Source organism: Arvicola amphibius, chromosome 5 (genome assembly GCF_903992535.2).
Source record: "Arvicola amphibius chromosome 5, mArvAmp1.2, whole genome shotgun sequence".
In the NCBI taxonomy this organism is placed as follows: Eukaryota; Metazoa; Chordata; class Mammalia; order Rodentia; family Cricetidae; genus Arvicola; species Arvicola amphibius.
Genome location: NC_052051.1, coordinates 71,611,401 through 71,629,795, shown reverse-complemented (window position 1 = coordinate 71,629,795; position 18,395 = coordinate 71,611,401). Strand labels below are relative to the sequence as shown.

The following is an 18,395-nucleotide window of genomic DNA, read 5'->3' as shown; positions in this document are numbered from 1 at the left end:
GAAAGGCAGCCCAGGACCAAAACTAAAGCTCCTATCTTCCCAAGTACTCACCTGCTTCAGCTACCTGGTCTTCCACTGTAGGTGCTGAGGTTGCCTCTTCCTCCTCACACAGCCCATTCTGATGACTGTGAGAGCTGTCAAAGTAGCTTGACTGAAAAACACGCTCAACAATTTCTTTTAGTAATTTATCTGAAAAAAAAATGACATAATGTTACAATGTTGCACAGTCTGACAATAACAGATTTAAAAAGAAATAGTTAATAGTCTATAAAATAGAAGTAAAATTAATCAACTGTTAGTAAAACACACAAATACATAAGTTGCAGCATAGTAGGAAGGAAATAGAACCTACTTACACTATTACTAAGCAAGTAAAGGAATAAAGCTAAGATTATTGATTCATTCAATAAGCATCTCTGTTGCACACACTGTGTTAGGCATGCTCTGGGCATTGAAGAAATGGCTCGGAGATTAAGAGTACTTACTTGTTCCTCTTGCATAGAGGACCAATGTTCAACAGGGGTTGGCTCACAAACATCTAAATGCCAAATCTAAGGTGCTTATAACCACCTCAGAAAACTGCACTCACAAGCATACTCATACAGACACATACACAAATAATTAAAAATAAATCTCTTATTATTTTTATTATTTATTGGGTGAGGGCATTTCAAGACAAGGTTTCTTTATGTAGCCCTGGTTGTCCTGGAACTTGCTTTGTAGACCAGGCTGGCCTTAAACTCATAGAAATCTGCCTGCCTCTACCTCCTAAATGCTAGGATTAAAGGTATAAGACACCACAACCAGTGCACACTAATCTTATAACCTAATGGAAGGTGTTATCAAAATATAAAAATGACAAAATTACAGGATATAAAATAACAGATTAGTCCTAGTCAGGGTGAGACTACCAAACTTTCCTCGTATAATCAAGCAAGAGCTAACACAGAAGTATATATAAGGGAAGTATTTCATGGCAGAAGAAAAGCCATTTACACAAATCTTGCCCAAAGGTGTCAAATACAAGAAATAAAGGATGTCACTGAGGCATGCTAAAAAAAAGTGCAAAAAAACCAAAATCTAAACTGCTACTCATACTCTTACAAAATGTCTTCAATATTAAATAGAAAAGGAATTTTAAAGATTCCTAGCTACAAAATCAGAATTATCTGAAATACTTACAGGTTGTTCCACATACAGGCTTCTCTTTCCCTTCCAGCAAGTCCCACAAGTGAATAGAGGCATGTTCGTACTGCTCATTTAACCTTGTAAATAACAAAAAATACATTAACTACTGTCCAACTGTCAATTAGAGCAGTATCTCTGAGATTCTATTACCAGATAACACCATACCTTAAACTCATGTCCCGCTCGGGGTCTACTAACTTGTAGAATTCATCTAATAATGACAGTTCTTCTTCAGACAATATTGGCACTCCGTTCAAACCTTGTTTCAGATCTGTTCTGACTTCATCATCTCCCAGTTTATCCAGTACGTACTGTAACTCAAGAACAGTTTTTAAGCGCTTCTGCTCTGCTTCTTCTCTCATAAGCTGCTCCCGACGTGCAGTCTTCTTTATGGTTTTCTGAATCTGCCAAAGAACATTAACGTGAGACATCAGAATTTCAACTTGGTACCGTCTACTAACTTGCAAGAACAAGCCAAAAATCTACCAATTCCTCCTTATTGTATTGTATCATCAACAATCATTGATGATATCAGAAAGGAGTTTCAGTATTTGAAAGACAGTAAACAAAACTCAGTCTTTATGAACTGAAAAAAAAAATACTGACAAAGAAAAAAAGGATCATATAAATTAGGTATTGTATGAAGTATTTTTTTTTCTCAGTTACCCCGTCCTTCCCTTGAAAGGCTGAAAGGAGGACAAAGTCAATCAAATATTCCTCTCCTTCTTTATCATGTTTAGCATTGGTTTATAAGTAAGAGAAAGGTAAAGTTTTTCAAGAAGAGTCATGGCACTATTTTCCTTTACACTTTCCCACCAACTCAAGCTTCACTAGAATAAACAGACATAGGAAAAAACAAAAAGACATATATACACAGATTATTAGGGGATTGCAGAGTTGTCTTGGGGGTTAAGGAGCACTGTCTGCTCTTCTAGGGGACCCAGATTCAATTTCCAGAACCCACAGGGCAGATTACATCACCTCTCACTCCAGTTCAGGGGATCTAAACCCTCTTCTGGTTCTACAAAGATACTACATACATGTGGTACAGACACACATACAAGCAAAACACCCATAAAACATTTTATAACCCATAAAAAAATTGTATCTTAAAGAGAATGGAGGAATAATGAAAACTGAACAAGATAGTTTATATTGTCACCAGAAGAAATAAATGGTATCAAAGCAATAAATGAAAAGTAACCACATAGTATACATATATAAAAAGTGGTAAGATGTTAGGTTAGCATGGATAAGTAAGCTTACAAGGTGAAAATGTCTACTGAAATGGATGAGCTTTTCAATATTGGGAAGTTTAAATGAGGAAGGTCTTTCATAGGTAGCTGGAAGCAGAAAACAGGAAGATAAGTAGTGGGCGAACGCCTTAAAGAAGTAACTGCCTATATGTGTGTGTTTATATACACACACATATACACCTAGAACAGGAAGAACTCAGTCATCTTTTCTGAGATGCTATCCACTTTTTTTTTAAGACAAGGTCTCCCCCTGGCCTGATACTCACTTAGGAGGATAGGCTGGCTGGATAGCTGGCCCCTGGAATCTATCTGACTGTCTTCACTTCCTAGTGCTAACATTACAAGCAAGTGCCACCATGCCTTCCTTGCCTGTAAATGGGGTTCTTGGGATCTAACTCAGGTCCTCACTTTACCAACTCAGATCCCTAGCCCAAAGATTTCTTTTATAATAATTGTGAAAAAATATAAGCTCAAGTAGTGAAGGTGTGAGCAAGAAAAGATAGGTTAAAGCTAGGCTAATGCTACTCTGTAGACAAGAGTCTAATATTTGTAAATATGTAGATTAACTGCATAGCATCTTTTTAAAAATAAACTATATTTAGAAAAGGTCAGAGAAAAAAATGGTTTGTCGAGCTTCAAGTTCTGACCTAAACAAGTACAAGTATCTTTCACTTGGTTATTATGGTTGCTGTGTAACTGCCATACCCTGTACTAACATACTGAAACTTTTAGTAAAGGTCTAAATTCGAGTGCTGAGAAGTAGAGTCTTTGATAATTACTTTGGTCCTATGGGCACCACTCTGATGAACTGGTAAATGTTGCTATAGAAAAGGCTGTGGAAATAGAATCACACTCTTCTTCCCTCTTCTGTCTTGTTATACAATTTTAAGAAAGGTCTTACCAGATGCCAATATCTTGCAAGGTCTTTAGACTTTCAGTCAAACTGAGAATATCTATTTTTATTGTTTACAGATTGCACAATCTTTGATATTCTATAAAAAGGCTCTGTGGTGGTTTAAGTAAGAATGGCCCCATAGGCTCATGTATTTGAATGCTAAACCATCAGAGAGTGGCAGTATTTGAGAAGGATTAGGGGGTGTGGCCTTACTGGAGGAAGTGTCACTGGGGTGGACTTTGAGGTTTCAAAACCCTAAACCAGACCCAATTCTCTATCTCCCTCTATGAATCCAAATGTAGAACTCTCAAGATACTTCTCTAGCACCATGTCTGCCTGTGTTCTGCCATGATAATAATAATGGACTAAACTCCTGTAACTGAAAGCTGCCTTAATCATAGTGTCTCTTTACAGCAAAAGAACAGTGACTAAGATAAGCACAAAAGAAAGGTACTAGGTTAAAAAATTAAATTATTGCCAGCCAGTAATATGTATTTAGGGAAAACTTGCCCTTCTGTTGGATCAAGGGTTGATTAAGAGCAGTAAATGTATATTTCAGTCTGTCACATTCCTTAAGAACATTGGTGAAATAAATATGAATTAAAGGAATTTATGGAAAAAAATTTTATACTAGCTGAGATCTCACATAATTATGTTTATCCTATCTTTAACACAGTCCTTTTCAAAAAAAGTGTTCAGTTATACAGAATTGGCAACTATATCAAATATAATTGAATCCAGTCTCCACAGCTTGCAGAGAGCTTATGAACAATAGTGAAGGGATTAATCCCAAACAATGAAGTTAGTGGGAACTGTAGTATTTTTATGCATTATCTTTTACTTACATCCTGACTTAGTGCCATGAAACTCCTCTGTAATTCCTTTGCAAATTCCAAATTATTTGTGACTTCCTGGTACTTAGATACAGCATCCTAAAATGACAAAAAACATCCATTTTCAGTAGAACACAACTATAAAATTTTCTTTTAAATAATGAACACTGAGCCTTCATTGAAGTAAAACATTAACATCTTTACCAGCTGATCTTGATTGAGCCTTTCCCCTTTGTTCATTCGTTCCTGATAATCATCAAGCTTTCCCTGCATAAAAAAGGAATAAATTTTATCAGTTTAACCATGTCAAAATGAGAAAACCTAATCGATATTCAAAGTCTACTTCAAATTTTGTCTCAATTTTTAGCTATACTCCAGCTTAATATATTCATCTAGCTAGTTTAATAGCAAAGTAAGATCAATACAAGAATGTAAACCTACAAAATACTGCTTATTTTAGTACTAAAAAACAAATGTCATAAGCCAGACATGACCAAGCATCATGGTAGTTAAGATACTCTTCTACCCAATTGTACATACTAACATATAAGCTACATACTTCTGTGCTTCATCCTTCCTTCAAAGCATTCATGTAAATAAATGGCATAAAGTGAATTCATTCAGGAAAATAGTGTATTTGTTCTATTTAACCTTAATTAGCATGAAGCTACCATTTCACCTAGTCGATACACTGTAACCATTTCGCTGCTTCTATGAAACTGAATAGGGATTCAAAAATCCTGTGGCTTGAAATTATCTTTTTTTTGTAAAGACGAAACCTTAGCCAGGCATACATAGTGTCACATGTCTTTAATCCTAGCACTTGGGAAGCAGGTGGATCTCTGAGGCCATCTGGCCTACACAATCAGTTCTAGAACAGCCAGAGCTACAAAAAGAGACCCTATCTGGAAAATAAAAAAAGAAGAAAACCCAAAAGGTTTCCTAGGCTTTTACTTTAAAGACTCCTCCTCACAGAAGTCTCAGACAATGAAACAGTGGTCAGGAAGTCAAACTCTACTGTTAAAAACTAGAGGATAAAAAACAGAAATAAAGAAACCACAGTTCTTTGATCACAAATTCCTCAAGTTACCAAATTTTAAAAAAATTGTATTTTTCTTAGTAAAACAAACGAAGTCACTGTAATAGTTTCTTCTCAGCATTACATAGGTTATTCTGTAACTGTTAACACTTTCTAATATAAAAGTCCCCTTGGGACTAGCTATTTTATCAGCATATATAACACAGAATCACTGCTAAGACATAGAATTCAATCACCATGAAAAGATGAGCTAGAAAGGAACTCTGTTCACTATTACATACAACCAAATCTCTACAATGTTCTAAGTCAGTAAGTCCTGAAATGTAACCCTCAAACCAGCAACATCAGCCAGGGAAACTTTTAGAAATATAAAATCTTAGTACCAACCTCCATGTTGGGGTCCAAAAATCTGCATTTTATCATATTCTCTGTGATTCTGTACATAGCTAAGTTTGAGATCCATACAGGTCAAACACAGAGTAATTCTCTTGTTAAGAGTATGTCCAGTAGAGCCCAGAAATTTTAATTTATGGAAACAAGTTGCTTAAAGTTTCAACTAAACAATTCAGAAAATTGAATGGTCTGGTTTCTAGACCAACTATAATCTAACCCAGCAACCACTGCGAAAGAAAAATAATTCATTCATGGTCTGAATACTTAAGATTTGCATCTGAAATTCCGCCCCCAAAGCATATAGCATGGTGCCAAAGCAGGAGTATCCTGAGACAAGACTTTTGGAAGTGACTAGATGAGTAGTAATTAATCCTCATCAATGAATTAGTCTATTGATAGGTTTACCACCTGACAGGTAATAGAAACTTGCTAAGTGTCTTGTCCCCAGCCCCTTCCTCTTTTCTGTTTCCCAGCTACCATAGCAGCTTTATTCCAAGTTGTGTTCCTCATTCAGATGAAGACAGACCGAAACTGTGATCCAAGGTAAACCTGTCTTCCTTTGATTTTTTCACGTATTTCATCATAACCACAGAAAGCTTACTCACATTGAATTACCACCTTTTACTGAGAAACAGTGCTTCTATTAAATCTTAGTCAGAAGCTAAAGCCCCAGAAGTTAAAAGTGGTGTATAATTTAATTCAGTAATGAACTTGTACTAGACAAAAGCCTCAACAGTCTACTGTTATTTTACAAAGCAAACAGTTTGCCACACTAGTAAAGCTAAACTACTAAGTAGCTTCTGGTGAAGGAAGTGATGGATTACTCCACTGCCTAACACCACCAGTGAGTGGTACCTTAAAGATAAGATAGCTTTCAAACAAACTAGACACAAATGGTACTATCTCAAGAGCTTTTGCTCTTATTTTTTACTTCCAATTCAAATTAAGTTCAACTAGAAATTTATGCATTTAGGTTTAAATTCCACATTATAAATTAGGTTAATAAATTTAGACTATACTAACAAGTAAAACATAAAGGGGCAAAGATAAAGGGCAATAGATTTATTCTTCCTACTTCCAGAACATGGCCGTCTAACAGAGTGATAAAAACAACTACTCATCCTAAGAACAAAACGTTGTAAGCCTTTCTCCCCTGCAAAATGGAGTTCTACTCTCAGCATAAAGATATCTTCACTAGAAAGCCTATTATAATATTAACACTAATCTGTCCTTCATGTCTTGAAACACTAATTGTGATATTTAAGCTAGAGTTTCTTCTTCAACTAATACATATAGTGAAATGTATTAAAATTTTCCATTTATAGTACCATATGAGAAAGATAAAAACCAGGGCATTTCCCAAAATAACAAATCTTTTAAGAGAAGGCATGCAGTAGAAGTATGACTATATTCAAAGGTCAGAGACTTTAACCAGATGTTACAGAGAAATAACTGTACCAAGTGCTATTCTGACCCATTCTAACTCCAGTTCCTTTGTTCTTTCAAGAGTCAGCAGTACAACATGAAATTCTAACTATGAGACAGAAGTAAAATAACTTGTCATAATAAATCTCAGAAAAATCACGTGTACCTCAACAGCCCATCGTTTAGGTCACTACATTTCATTTCTGCCTCTGTCTATACTGCTGCTTCCCTTTTCCAACCTGCGATTATGAGTAGCAGTGTGTCTTAAGCTTCCATCCTTCCCAGAGTTCTGTATTGCCTTCCAAGTCCCTTTACTGACATACAGGCTTCTAAAAACAATACAGAAAGGTGGGTATCTGTGACAGACGTACTCCCAAACATTACTATTATAGCCAACAATTCCCACTAAAGAAACCATCTTTAATTTTTTAAATTTCTGTTTTATGAGTGTTTATATGCATGTAGGTGTATGTGCACCATATGTATACCTGGTGCGGTGAGGTCAGAAGAGGGACTCAGACCCCTGGGAGCTAGTACAAGAGAATTACAAATGGTAGGTTGTAAGCAACCGTAAGTACACTGGAAACTGAACAGTTCCTCTGCAAGAGCAACACATGCTCTTAACTGCTGAGCCACCCCAAAGAAAACATTTTTAATTATGCATTTTCAAAGAAATCCAAATGTGAAACTCCAAAAATATTAAAATTATTCAGCTGTAACTAGTCCCAGGAAAAGACAACACCTGAAAAACTGTGCTACCCAGGGAAAAACCAGGTAACTCCTGTTCTTAACTAATGAAGACTCTAACCTGAGACAGGTGAAAGTGAAGCCTAAAATAAAAAAGCACCTAGCTATATTTTAAGTTCCCAAGTCAAATAAATCCAGTAATACTTTAAAACCCATAAATCCAGACACAGAAAGGTAGAGATTTCTCTTTCCCTCAACTTCATTAGTGATTTCTCCAGATACTATTTCAAGTTACTAAGGCCTCCATTCCCCACGTCATCACCTAGAGAAATGCCACTTCTGACTGTCTAAGCAATGGGCAGCTACTTCTAGTAACTCTCCACTGAGAATTAGTAGCTGGTAAAATTCGTAAAAGCAGCAAAAATTGTCAGTTTTTCAGAGAATAGTGGGAGAAAACACGTACAACTCAGAAGATCTGTAACAGTTCTCTTCAAATGCTGAAGGCCTGTTCATGTAGCATTAGTCTGCCCTAAACAAAAAAGTATTAAGAGTGTAAGAGGAAGGTATTTCTCGGTATTTATTAGATGTTATCTAATCTCATTCTATTTTTTTCAAACAGGTTATATATACAAAAGTTTTATTTCACAATTTAAAAAGATAATCCTGCAAAACCCTTACTCACTGTCCATGCAGAAATGGAAGCAACTGACCCTGGTAAGAAAAAGAAAATTTAGTCAAGAGTTCCAACACCATCTACTTTGACCACACTCTTACAAAATCTGAAGCTGGGCTAGAGATGAAGCACACTGAAGCTTAGTGTGCTTTTGCCTGGTATGTCAAAGGCCGAGTTCCATCCTCAGTACACCACCTAAAAGTCAAAAGCTGAAAGTTGAAAAAAAATATAATGATCACAAGGTTTTGGTTTTTGTTTTATTTTGTTGGTTCTTTTTTAGTACTTAGAACTATTTGCTGTTTTGTTTAACAAAGTTATTCAAAAAGGTGAATCTACAACTGAAAAACACAGTAGCAGGCTGGCCTCACTCAAAGATCCATCCTCGTGCTGGGATTAAAGGTGTGTACCATCTGTCAACCTGGAAACAACCTAAATGCCCCTCGATCGAAGAAAGGATAAGGAAAATGTGGTACATTTACACAATGGAGTACTACACAGCAGAAAAAAAAATGACAGCTTGAATTTTGCAGGAAAATGGATAGAGCTAGAAAACAGTATTTTGAGTGAGGTAACCCAGACACAGAAAGACAATTATCACATATACTCACAGGTGGTTTTTAAACATAAAGCAAAGAAAACCAGCCTACAAACCACAATCCCAGAGAACTTAGACAACAATGAGAGACAACTAAGAGAGACATACATAGATCTAATCTACATGGGAAGTAGAAAAAGACAAGATCTCCTGAGTAAATTGGGAGCATGGGGACCTTGGGGGAGGATTGAAAGGAAGAGGGGAGCAGAGGAAAATGTAGTGCTCAATAAAAACCAATAAAGGCATGTACCACCACCATGTGTCAATTTTTTAAATTTCTATGTTGGAATAAGAACACATAAAGAATGCATTGTCTAGTAATTTACAATGGTTCTCATGCAAGGAATTACCCTTGACCTCTATACTACAACTATTGACAAAATCCTGCTTACACTACCAGAAATTTCTATTTGTTCTACTTGTCTACTCATCAATTCTGCCCACCTGAAAATAAAAATACAAGCTCACTTTAAAAAAAGAAAGAGCCAGGCAGTGGTAATCCCAGCACTCAGGAGGCAAAATGCAGGCAAATCTCTTTGAGTTCAAGACCAGCTTTGTCTACAAGAATTAGTCCTAGGACAGCTAGGGTTATTACAGAAACTGTCGAGAGAGAGAGAGGGGGGGGGGGGGGGGAGGGGAGGGAGGGAGGGAGAGGGAGGAGAGGGAGAGGGAGAGATTAGGGTTTTGTTGATGTAAACATTTCTAGGTAATGACTCAGTCAAAGTGAAACAATCCTATTTAGCACTATTATGTGTAAGGGACACAGCAGAATGGTTTACTAATAATCTTTACCTCCAACAAGGCAACCATCAACTTTAAAAAAAAAAACTTCAGGTGGTTGGGCAGTGGTGGCACACACCTTTAATCCCAATTCTTGAGAGAGAGAGGCAAGCAGTCTCTGTGAGCTAGGAGGCCAGCCTGGTCTACAGAACGAGTTCTAAGACAGTCAGGTGTACACAGAGAAAACCTGTCTCAAAAAAAGAAAAGAAAAAAGAAGAAAGAACCTTAGGATGAAGAACCTAGAGCAGTATGCAAAGGTCTAAAATACAACGCTAAGGGAAACAGACTTCTTTAGCAAACTGAACAACAATCACACCTTACCCTTTCCTCAGGAACTGTGAATTTCTAAAAACTGATTTATTTTTATTTTGTATTCATTGGTGTTTTGCCTGTAAGTTTGTTTGTATCAACCCTTGGAAAAGGAGTTACAAACATGTGTGATCTGCCACATGGGTGCTGGGAATTGAGCCTAGGTCCTCTGGAGGAACAGTCAGTGAGTGCTCTTAAACCCTAATCCAATTCTCCCTCCCACCCAAGGAATTACAAATTTAACGCTATTCAGGAACATCTCTTTCTCCCATACTTTTCTACACATGCTTTATAAAGAGCACTGGCATGGCTGGTGGGAGAATGCAAACTGAAACCAGGTAATTCTGGGCTGAATTTTGTTTTGTAACTCCTCTCACTCCTTAACTGCATGCACATTATGTAGTGGAGGACATATACTAAGAGACACTAGGAGCTCAGAATCTAAGAACTAAGATGAAGAGTTGTATCTGCTTCTCAAATTTTCCTGGTTTACAACATTTCAAGATTGAGACTGGCAAATATATACATACCCAAACCTACAAAGATAAAAAACACTTAAAAATTTTTAAGAGTTTATTTCAAGGGGACTGGAGAGATGGCTCAGCGGTTAAGAGCATTCATTGCCTGCTCTTCCAAAAGGTCCTGAGTTCAATTCCCAGCAACCACATGGTGGCTCACAACCATCTGTAATGAGGTCTGGTGCCCTCTTCTGGCCTTCAGGAAGAATATTGTATACATAATAAATATTAAAAAAAAAAGTTTATTTCAACTGGGCATGTGGAACATATCTGTTCTCTCTAGCACTTGAGAAGCAGAGTCAACAGGAGGAGCCAAGAGTTCAAGGTCATCCTTCTACATTGCAAATTTGAGGCCAGCCTTGACTACATTAAATCATTTGCAAAGATCTGGCAAAATGGATGAGTCAGTAAAGGCACATACCACCAAATCTGAGGACCTGAGTTCCATTCACAGGCTCTACATAGGGAAAGAAAACCACTCCCCAAAGTTTTCTCTGACCTCCACAAGCACACTGTGACATGTGCTCAAGAGTATGTGTGTATGTATACACATACAAATAAACTCAGTTTAAAATTTTTGAGGTTAGATTCAATCATAACAATGTCCCAATACCCAACATTGCTATGTTCGGCACCCCATTACCAGGACAATTTACAAAGCTCAGCAATGTAACATTAATTAAGGTCTAACAACAAAGAAAAGTTATTTTCTTGCATACTATACTTTTCATCTTTGGGATTATTTTGTTTTTTGAGACAAGGCCTATCTATGTAGCCCTGCCTCTGCCCCGAAAATGCTAGTATTAAAGGCATGTGCCACTACATCCAGCTGCATGTTGGCCTTTAATAAATAACCAGGGACTAGAGAAATGGCTCAGCAGTTAAGAAAGCCTCCTCCTCTTACAGAACTCAGATATGGTTCCCATTACCCACTCAGCAATTCACAACCACATACATACAAATACACTCAAGCATAAACATTAAACTACAAAAAGAATCCCAGTATAATTCATATTGGTTGCAAAAACTGCCAGAGACAACATTAAGACAGACACATAAATAGATAGCCCAGCTCAGTGGTGCACACCTTTAATTCAAGCACTTGGAGTTGAGGACAGATCTCTCTACAGAGCAAGTTCCTAACTGATCTACAGAGCAGGTTCTAGGACAGCGCGATCCTGTCTCAAAAGGGGGAAGAAGGCTGTAATTCCATTTCCTCGTCAGGTTCTATATAAACATGGTACATTTAAATACATTTAGGAAAGCATTCATATACACAAAATAAATGTTTTAAAGAACTTGAAGCAAAAGGGCTTATTTAGTTCTGCAGGATAATTAACATGAACAATTACTTAGGTTGAACATCTAACTATCTCAATGAATTTAATGATATTAAATCACATTCAGACTTGAATCATTCTATAGAAGCATTCCTATTTGCTTTTCCATAAAATGAATTGGCTTCAATTCTAAGGTTGCTTTAAGCTCTAAAAAAGTTTAAGGTTCTGGAACAACATGGTAATAAAATTAAAGTCAATCAGTCATGACAAAATGCTTTTACCAACTAAATATTTCACTAATCTGAAAAGATGAGACAGTGTTAATCTTTCATCTAGTCTTCAAAATAAATTTAACAATTGTTTACTTAAAATTTAACAAATTACTTATTTTTTATTTCACCTCTTCAAGACAGGGTCTCTCATATACTTCTGGCTGTCCCGGAAGTCAATATGTAGACCAGGCTGGCCTCAGCTCCACAATTTATATTCTTAATCTATATATAACACAAAATGTATTCTTATTCACATAAGTATCCTGAAGTAAAATACTTCCACCAAGTAATCTATCATTTAGTCTATCATTTTTATAACACTCATGATTCTGTTCTCACCCAAGAAAAGAACCATGGTGGGGGGGATGACACATGAAAGAGCTAAGAACCAATTACACATCATAACTTTCCCCCTTGGTGAAAATGAATTCAAAACCTTGTGTGGTGGTTTAATCCCAGTACTCAGGAAGCAGGGGCAAGCAGGAGCAAGAGCTCCATCCAGGACAGCCTGATCTAAACAGCAAATTCCAGGACAACCAGAGTTACTTAAAAGACCCTATCTCAAAAAATAAGCTTGCTCCCAAATTAAGCATTATAGTTTTTTCCCTAAGAACGCAAAATCAAGTAACTTTAGCCTCTGCATTGCAGATGAATAGATCTTGTAAATCAATGAAGAAGCTAATTCACCAGAAATCTAAAATGTTAAAAGAAAATTATATTCTCCCAGGGAAAAAAAATTTATCTATAAAAGTTTAAAGAATGAGTATCTGTCAAAACAGCATAAACCCTGTACAACAGATGCATCAAAGATTCTAAGAGAGGCATTGCAGATCTAGAAAAGTTTGTCTTTTTGTTTTGTTTTGAAGACAGGGTTTCTCTGTAGCTTTGGAACCTGTCCTGGAACTCACTTTGTAGACCAGGTTGGCCTCAAACTTGAACTCTGCCTCCCAAGTACTGGGATTAAAGGCATGCATGCACCACCACCCAGCTTAGTTTCACTATTTTTAATGAACAATATTAGCTATGAGATATAACACGCATAAAGCAGTGGTTCTCAACCTTCTTAAAGCTGCAACCCTTTATTTAGTACAGTTCCTCATGTGTGGTGACCCCCAACCATAAACTATTTTCACCGCTACTTCATAATTGTAATTTTGCTACTATTAGGAAGTTGTAATGTAAATATGTTTCCCAAGGATCTTACGTGACCCCACTGAAGGGCTATCCAACAGCCTCCCAGAGGTTGTGACTCTCAGATTGAGGGATACTGCTTTAGAGAATGGTGTAAAAATATACTTTTTCTTATCAATTTTGGTTACAAATCATTTTTTAAAGCAAGAGAATGCTAACCTTTCACCTAGCAAAACAGCCAGTTGTTTTAAATGCCATCTATTAAAAACATCCCTCACATCCAAACTCATTACATCTTTTTTTTTTTTTTTAAAGATAGGGTTTCTCTGTAGCTTTGGAGCCTGTCCTGGAGCTAGCTCTTGTAAACCAGGCTGGCCTCTGCCGAGTGCCGGGATTAAAGGTGTGCGCCACTACTGCCTGGCCAAAACTGATTACATCTTAAGCTATCAGATGAGTGTCTCTTAAAATTCAGACTTTGTTTCCAAATATCTTATATAGTCTAAGACCCAGTTCTGTACTAAAAGGAAACTAGGCAATAAGTCCCTCAACTCAGTATTTGTACTTTGTTTAAATAAAATTTCTAAGGATTTTATGTTTGCATTTGATTCTCTATATTATAAATGTACTTTTATTGTTCAACATTGATATACTTATTAGCCCAAACTTTAAAAATGACTAAGACATTTATTAGGCTGAATTACATAATATTTCACCAATGGTAAGCATTCTCACTGGACAGAGAATAACTTTCCTCTGATGGCAGAAATTAATGAAAAGAACAAAAAACTTGGTTTTCTTAAATGAAATGAAATTATATCAGGTCTCGGGTTTAAACTGATACTGCATTATCTACTGGTAGCTTTTGTTAAGATGCCTTCCCGGTCTAGCAGGTTGTAGTGTGAATAGATAAGAAACAAATATAAATTGCTAAATTAAAAAATATGGCTATTGCATTAGTTTCTAAAGAAGTAGTAAAACAGATTCATAGAGTAAACCCTACTTTAGGTCCATTACAAATTGCAAATGCTTAATCCTGCCAGGCACTTGGGAAGCAGAAGCAGGCCAATCTCTGAGTTTGAGGCCAGCCTGTCTAAAGGGCAAGTTTCAAGACAGCCAGGGCTACACAGAGAAGATCCATCTCAAAAAGAAAAGCAGTCATTGAAAAGCTCTCACAGGACAAATCATCCAGGAATACAAAGAAAGAAAAGTAAAAGCCAGATGTGTTTATGTTAAGTACAAAATCCAATGCCTCCAATGCCTTAAGCATCTATGGCCACTAAAGCCACATCAATAGTCTAGTGAGTATTGAGATGGATTATAATCTTTTCACTGATATTTAGCAAACGAAATACTGAGAACAACAACAAAAAAATGACACAAAATATTTTTACGTAATTGTTAAATCATTAGGTTATCTGAGTCTATAATATTTTTAACAATAATTACATTACTCTTTTTTGAGGCAGTGTTTTGAGACAGCCCCTGACAGTCCTGTAATTCACTCTGTAGACCAGGATGGGTCTGCCTGCCTCTGTTTCCTGAGTGCTGGGATGAAATGCATGCACCACCACTGTTCAGGTGATAGCAGCATTTCTCTGGTGGAAAGAATTCAAATATTTAAACCCAAACATAGCTGGCCAGTCATGGTCCAAGCCTTCACAGCCCCTTTAATCAAGATTTCTGTGTCTTGTTTATCAAACCCCATTAAACACCTAGTAAATACAATGACTGCTACTCACCATTGTTTTGCAGTTTTGTTTGTTTTCCAAGACAGGGTTTCTCTGTGTAACAGCCCTAGCTGTCCTGGAATTAACTCTATAGACCGGGATGGCCTTGAACTCAAAGAGTTCCTACCTACCTCTACCTCTTCTGGAATTAAAGGCTGATGCCACTGCCAACCAGGAGATCTCATTACAGATGGTTGTGTACCACGATGTGGTGCTGGGAATTGAACTCAGGACCTCTGGAAGAGCTGTCAACGCCCTTAATCTCTGAGCCATCTCTCCAGCCCCTCAGCATTGTTTTTTTTTAATGAACATATTTCAAGATTTTACAGCCACTAACAGCTATATTTAAGAATATTACAAGGCCGGGCGGTGGTGGCGCACGCCTTTAATCCCAGCACTCGGGAGGCAGAGGCAGGCGGATCTCTGTGAGTTCGAGGCCAGCCTGGTCTACAAGAGCTAGTTCCAGGACAGGCTATAAAAAAGCTGCAGAGAAACCCTGTCTCAAAAAACCAAAAAAAAAAAAAAAAAAAAAATATTACAACATTGAAGTTCATATTGGTTTCTATACTAGAAGGCCAAAACTCCCCCAAAATTGCATCAGCCAATAGTACTGCTTACTGCATTAAGAAACTTTAAGATAACTAGACTCAGTTTCACACAGGTGGCAAAAACTCACATAGCAATTATCAAAAAATGCTGGCATACAATTCCATATATGAATGTAGCTTATGATGCTTTCACTATTTTAATACATTTTCCAATCACTAAGAAAACACCTGAATAACAAAATAATTTTCAGAAGAGCTTGATATCTCAAATTAATGTATATTCTCAATTTCAAATAAAGTCTGGGAAATTAAAATTTAAAAAGTAACAATCTTCAACACTGAGACAGAAAAGAAGCAATGGGGAAATGTACTAAAAAGGGAAAGTCAGCAGATAAGTTATCAAGCTAAGACATAAAATGTCATGTTTTTTTCCAACTTCCTACAGCTCAGATTTAAGCCAATATTCCTCTTTCAATCCTACCCTGTGAATGACTAAATAAAAATCTTCACTGGAATTTTTCAAAATTGAAAATGTCCTGAAGATGGGCAGGCATAAGGTGTCAAAGTTACATTTTACTTACCGTAAAAGGCCAAGTTAGCCTAACAGTCCCAGGGGTAATTACCTCCGTTTTTACTGCACCACCCATCTGCTTGTTCCTTTCCACTACTTTTCTTAAGACAGAAATTCACTTCTACCGAGACCCTGTATACCAACTGTGTTGGTATACAGTCCTGCACTAATAGCAGAAAATAAAACGCTGACTTAAGTAATCTCACCGTGTGGCCCAGAATGTCTAAATATTAAAGCCAAAAACTGAGTGGGTGTGGCTCGATTTTTTTTTGGGGGGGAGGCTAGGCGGGGCGGCTGCTAGGTCTCTGCCCTCCCCCTCTGCTTTCGCTTTGTGCTCACAATGCAGCTCCTGTACAGCGTTTCCCTCTCCCGCAGCCGCCGCCATGTTAGATACTCCATGTGCCCAGAGACCCAGAGGCAGTCTACTCCAGTCTAATCTAGATCCACCCTCGAAGGCTAGCAATCGAAGATGAGCCCCCGGCCCTTTTAGTATGCTGCAGCAGCAACAATATATATTAAAATTAAAAGTCGCTGCAAAAAAGAGAAAAAAAAAGGAAAAAAAACACCTCGTGACTAGGCTGGGCATAAGGTTCGGAGCACCCAGACAATCGAAACAAAGGGGGAAATGTAGGGAGCCCATCAGAAGGGGGTGGGGGTATCCAAACGAAGCCCGGCTCGAAACGGGCCCGATGGGCCTGCGACCCTAGTTCAGGGCTGACACACATCTCTCCCTGGGAAAAGAGGCCAGAGCCATTCCACCGGCCTCGAGTCGTGTTAAGGGGCAAACGCCACTGCTACAGGGCATGGGCCTCTCAAGCCCACGAGGCCATCGGCTGACCAGGCCTCTGTTTCTTCCCCGTGGCCTCCGCCGGATGGCCCGGCAAGGGGCCCCACCACCTAGGCAGCCCGTTACCGGGAGGTAAGGCCCGACGCGGCGTGATGTGAGTAACCGAGGCCTAGAGGCAGCGCCGCGTTCGGGTCAGGTGACAGGCACCTCCCCGAGGCGCCCGTTTTCTGGGCACCAAACTCCGTCCACCGCAGAGACAGGCGTGCCGGGGCCACAAGACCTCCCTCTCCGTTATCTCCCCGCACCTTTTTTTTCTCCAGGTTCCGAAGTTTCTTGTCGATCACCCCGAGAATCTGCTTCATGGCTTCGGTCTGGACCGCGCCGGTGCCGGTTGCCGGATGCTGAGAAGCCGGCGCAGCTGCCCCGGCCGCCGCCTCACTCCCGGAGGGCCCGGACGGCGGCGGCGGTCCCGACGACTTGCTGCCGCTTCCGCTGTGGCTGGTGGCCGAGGGCATCTTTAGACCGAGAAGAGAGGAGAAAAAAGCGGGAGGGAAGGACAAGAGCAGCGAGTCAGGAGACGGACGGGGAGAGACGCGGGACAAAACGCGCAGCGGGCGGGCGGGAGGCTGCGCGCGTGGTGGGGGAGGGGGAGGCGCGCGCCGCCGGCAGGAAGGGGCCCGCGGGCACGCGCGCGACCCGCCAGCGGGGCGCCCGGACGCCCGCCCCTCCCCCTGCCCGCTCGCCCCGGGGCCCCGAGCTCGCGCCGGGGGCGGGGCTTGGCACGGTCGCCGCCAACCGCCAGGGCAACGGTCCCCATCGGGTCGGGCGGCACCCGTTGCCTGGGCGAGAGGGACAGAGGTCAGGGCCAGGGGTGGAGGAGGGCACTGGAGTGAGCGGGGTGGGGGTGGGGAGGGCAGGAGCGAGCCCCCGCCGCCGCTCGGGCCACCCCGAAGGCAAAAAGGACACTCGGGCGCAGCGGCCCTCTTCCCCTTCGGCGCCTTGATCCGGGATGGCGCTCACCGTGCGCGCGCGGAGCCGCTGGACGTCTGGAGTGGGCAGCCGACGGGGGCAAGGGTGGCGCTGCGTTGCGAGCAGAGGAGTGCGCTCCGTGGGCGCAGACCGCTTCGCCCTGTCCCCGCTGCTCGGAGCTGCTCCTAGTGGGACAAGAGCCGGCGCGGGAGGGACTTAGCCAGGCAGCGCTCGGAGGGGGGGGCGGGGGCCTTCAAGCCGCTGGGGCTGCCCGACGTGAACGCCTGTCAGGAAAGATCGCCGGACCGCGTCCCCGCCTGGCCGGAACCTCTGCGCCGGGGTCCTGCCGCTCTGCAGATCTGGACAGTACCCCCACAGAAGCCACTGCTGCCGTGATTTGAGTTTTTGAGTAGAATCTAAGCTGGGGTCCTTCAGGCAAAATCACTTGACACCCAAACGGGGACAATAGGTGTCAGGCAGCCGGCTCCGGAGCCGGGGATTGCCCCTTGCAGAGCCCTT

The 18,395-nt window shown here is 40.1% G+C and overlaps 1 protein-coding gene across 2 annotated transcripts in view; it reads right to left on the bottom strand.

Annotated features, from left to right (window-relative positions):
- The window catches only part of Caprin1 (cell cycle associated protein 1), a 34,528-nt gene extending 16,448 nt beyond the window's left edge, over positions 1–18,080 (bottom strand). Inside the window, exons 1-7 of one of the 2 annotated variants that reach the window (XM_038329301.1) lie at positions 17,928–18,080; positions 17,213–17,422; positions 4,377–4,439; positions 4,185–4,271; positions 1,354–1,592; positions 1,183–1,265; positions 52–189 (exon numbers count right to left, since the gene is read on the bottom strand). In XM_038329301.1, coding sequence (XP_038185229.1) covers positions 52–189; positions 1,183–1,265; positions 1,354–1,592; positions 4,185–4,271; positions 4,377–4,439; positions 17,213–17,422 — 820 coding nt within the window. In that variant the 5' untranslated portion in view covers positions 17,928–18,080. Of the gene's footprint in view, positions 1–51; positions 190–1,182; positions 1,266–1,353; positions 1,593–4,184; positions 4,272–4,376; positions 4,440–8,179; positions 8,811–17,212; positions 17,423–17,927 lie in introns of those variants that run through there. The other variant, XM_038329302.1, reaches the window with a different exon arrangement.
- Positions 18,081–18,395: the final 315 nt, after the last annotated feature.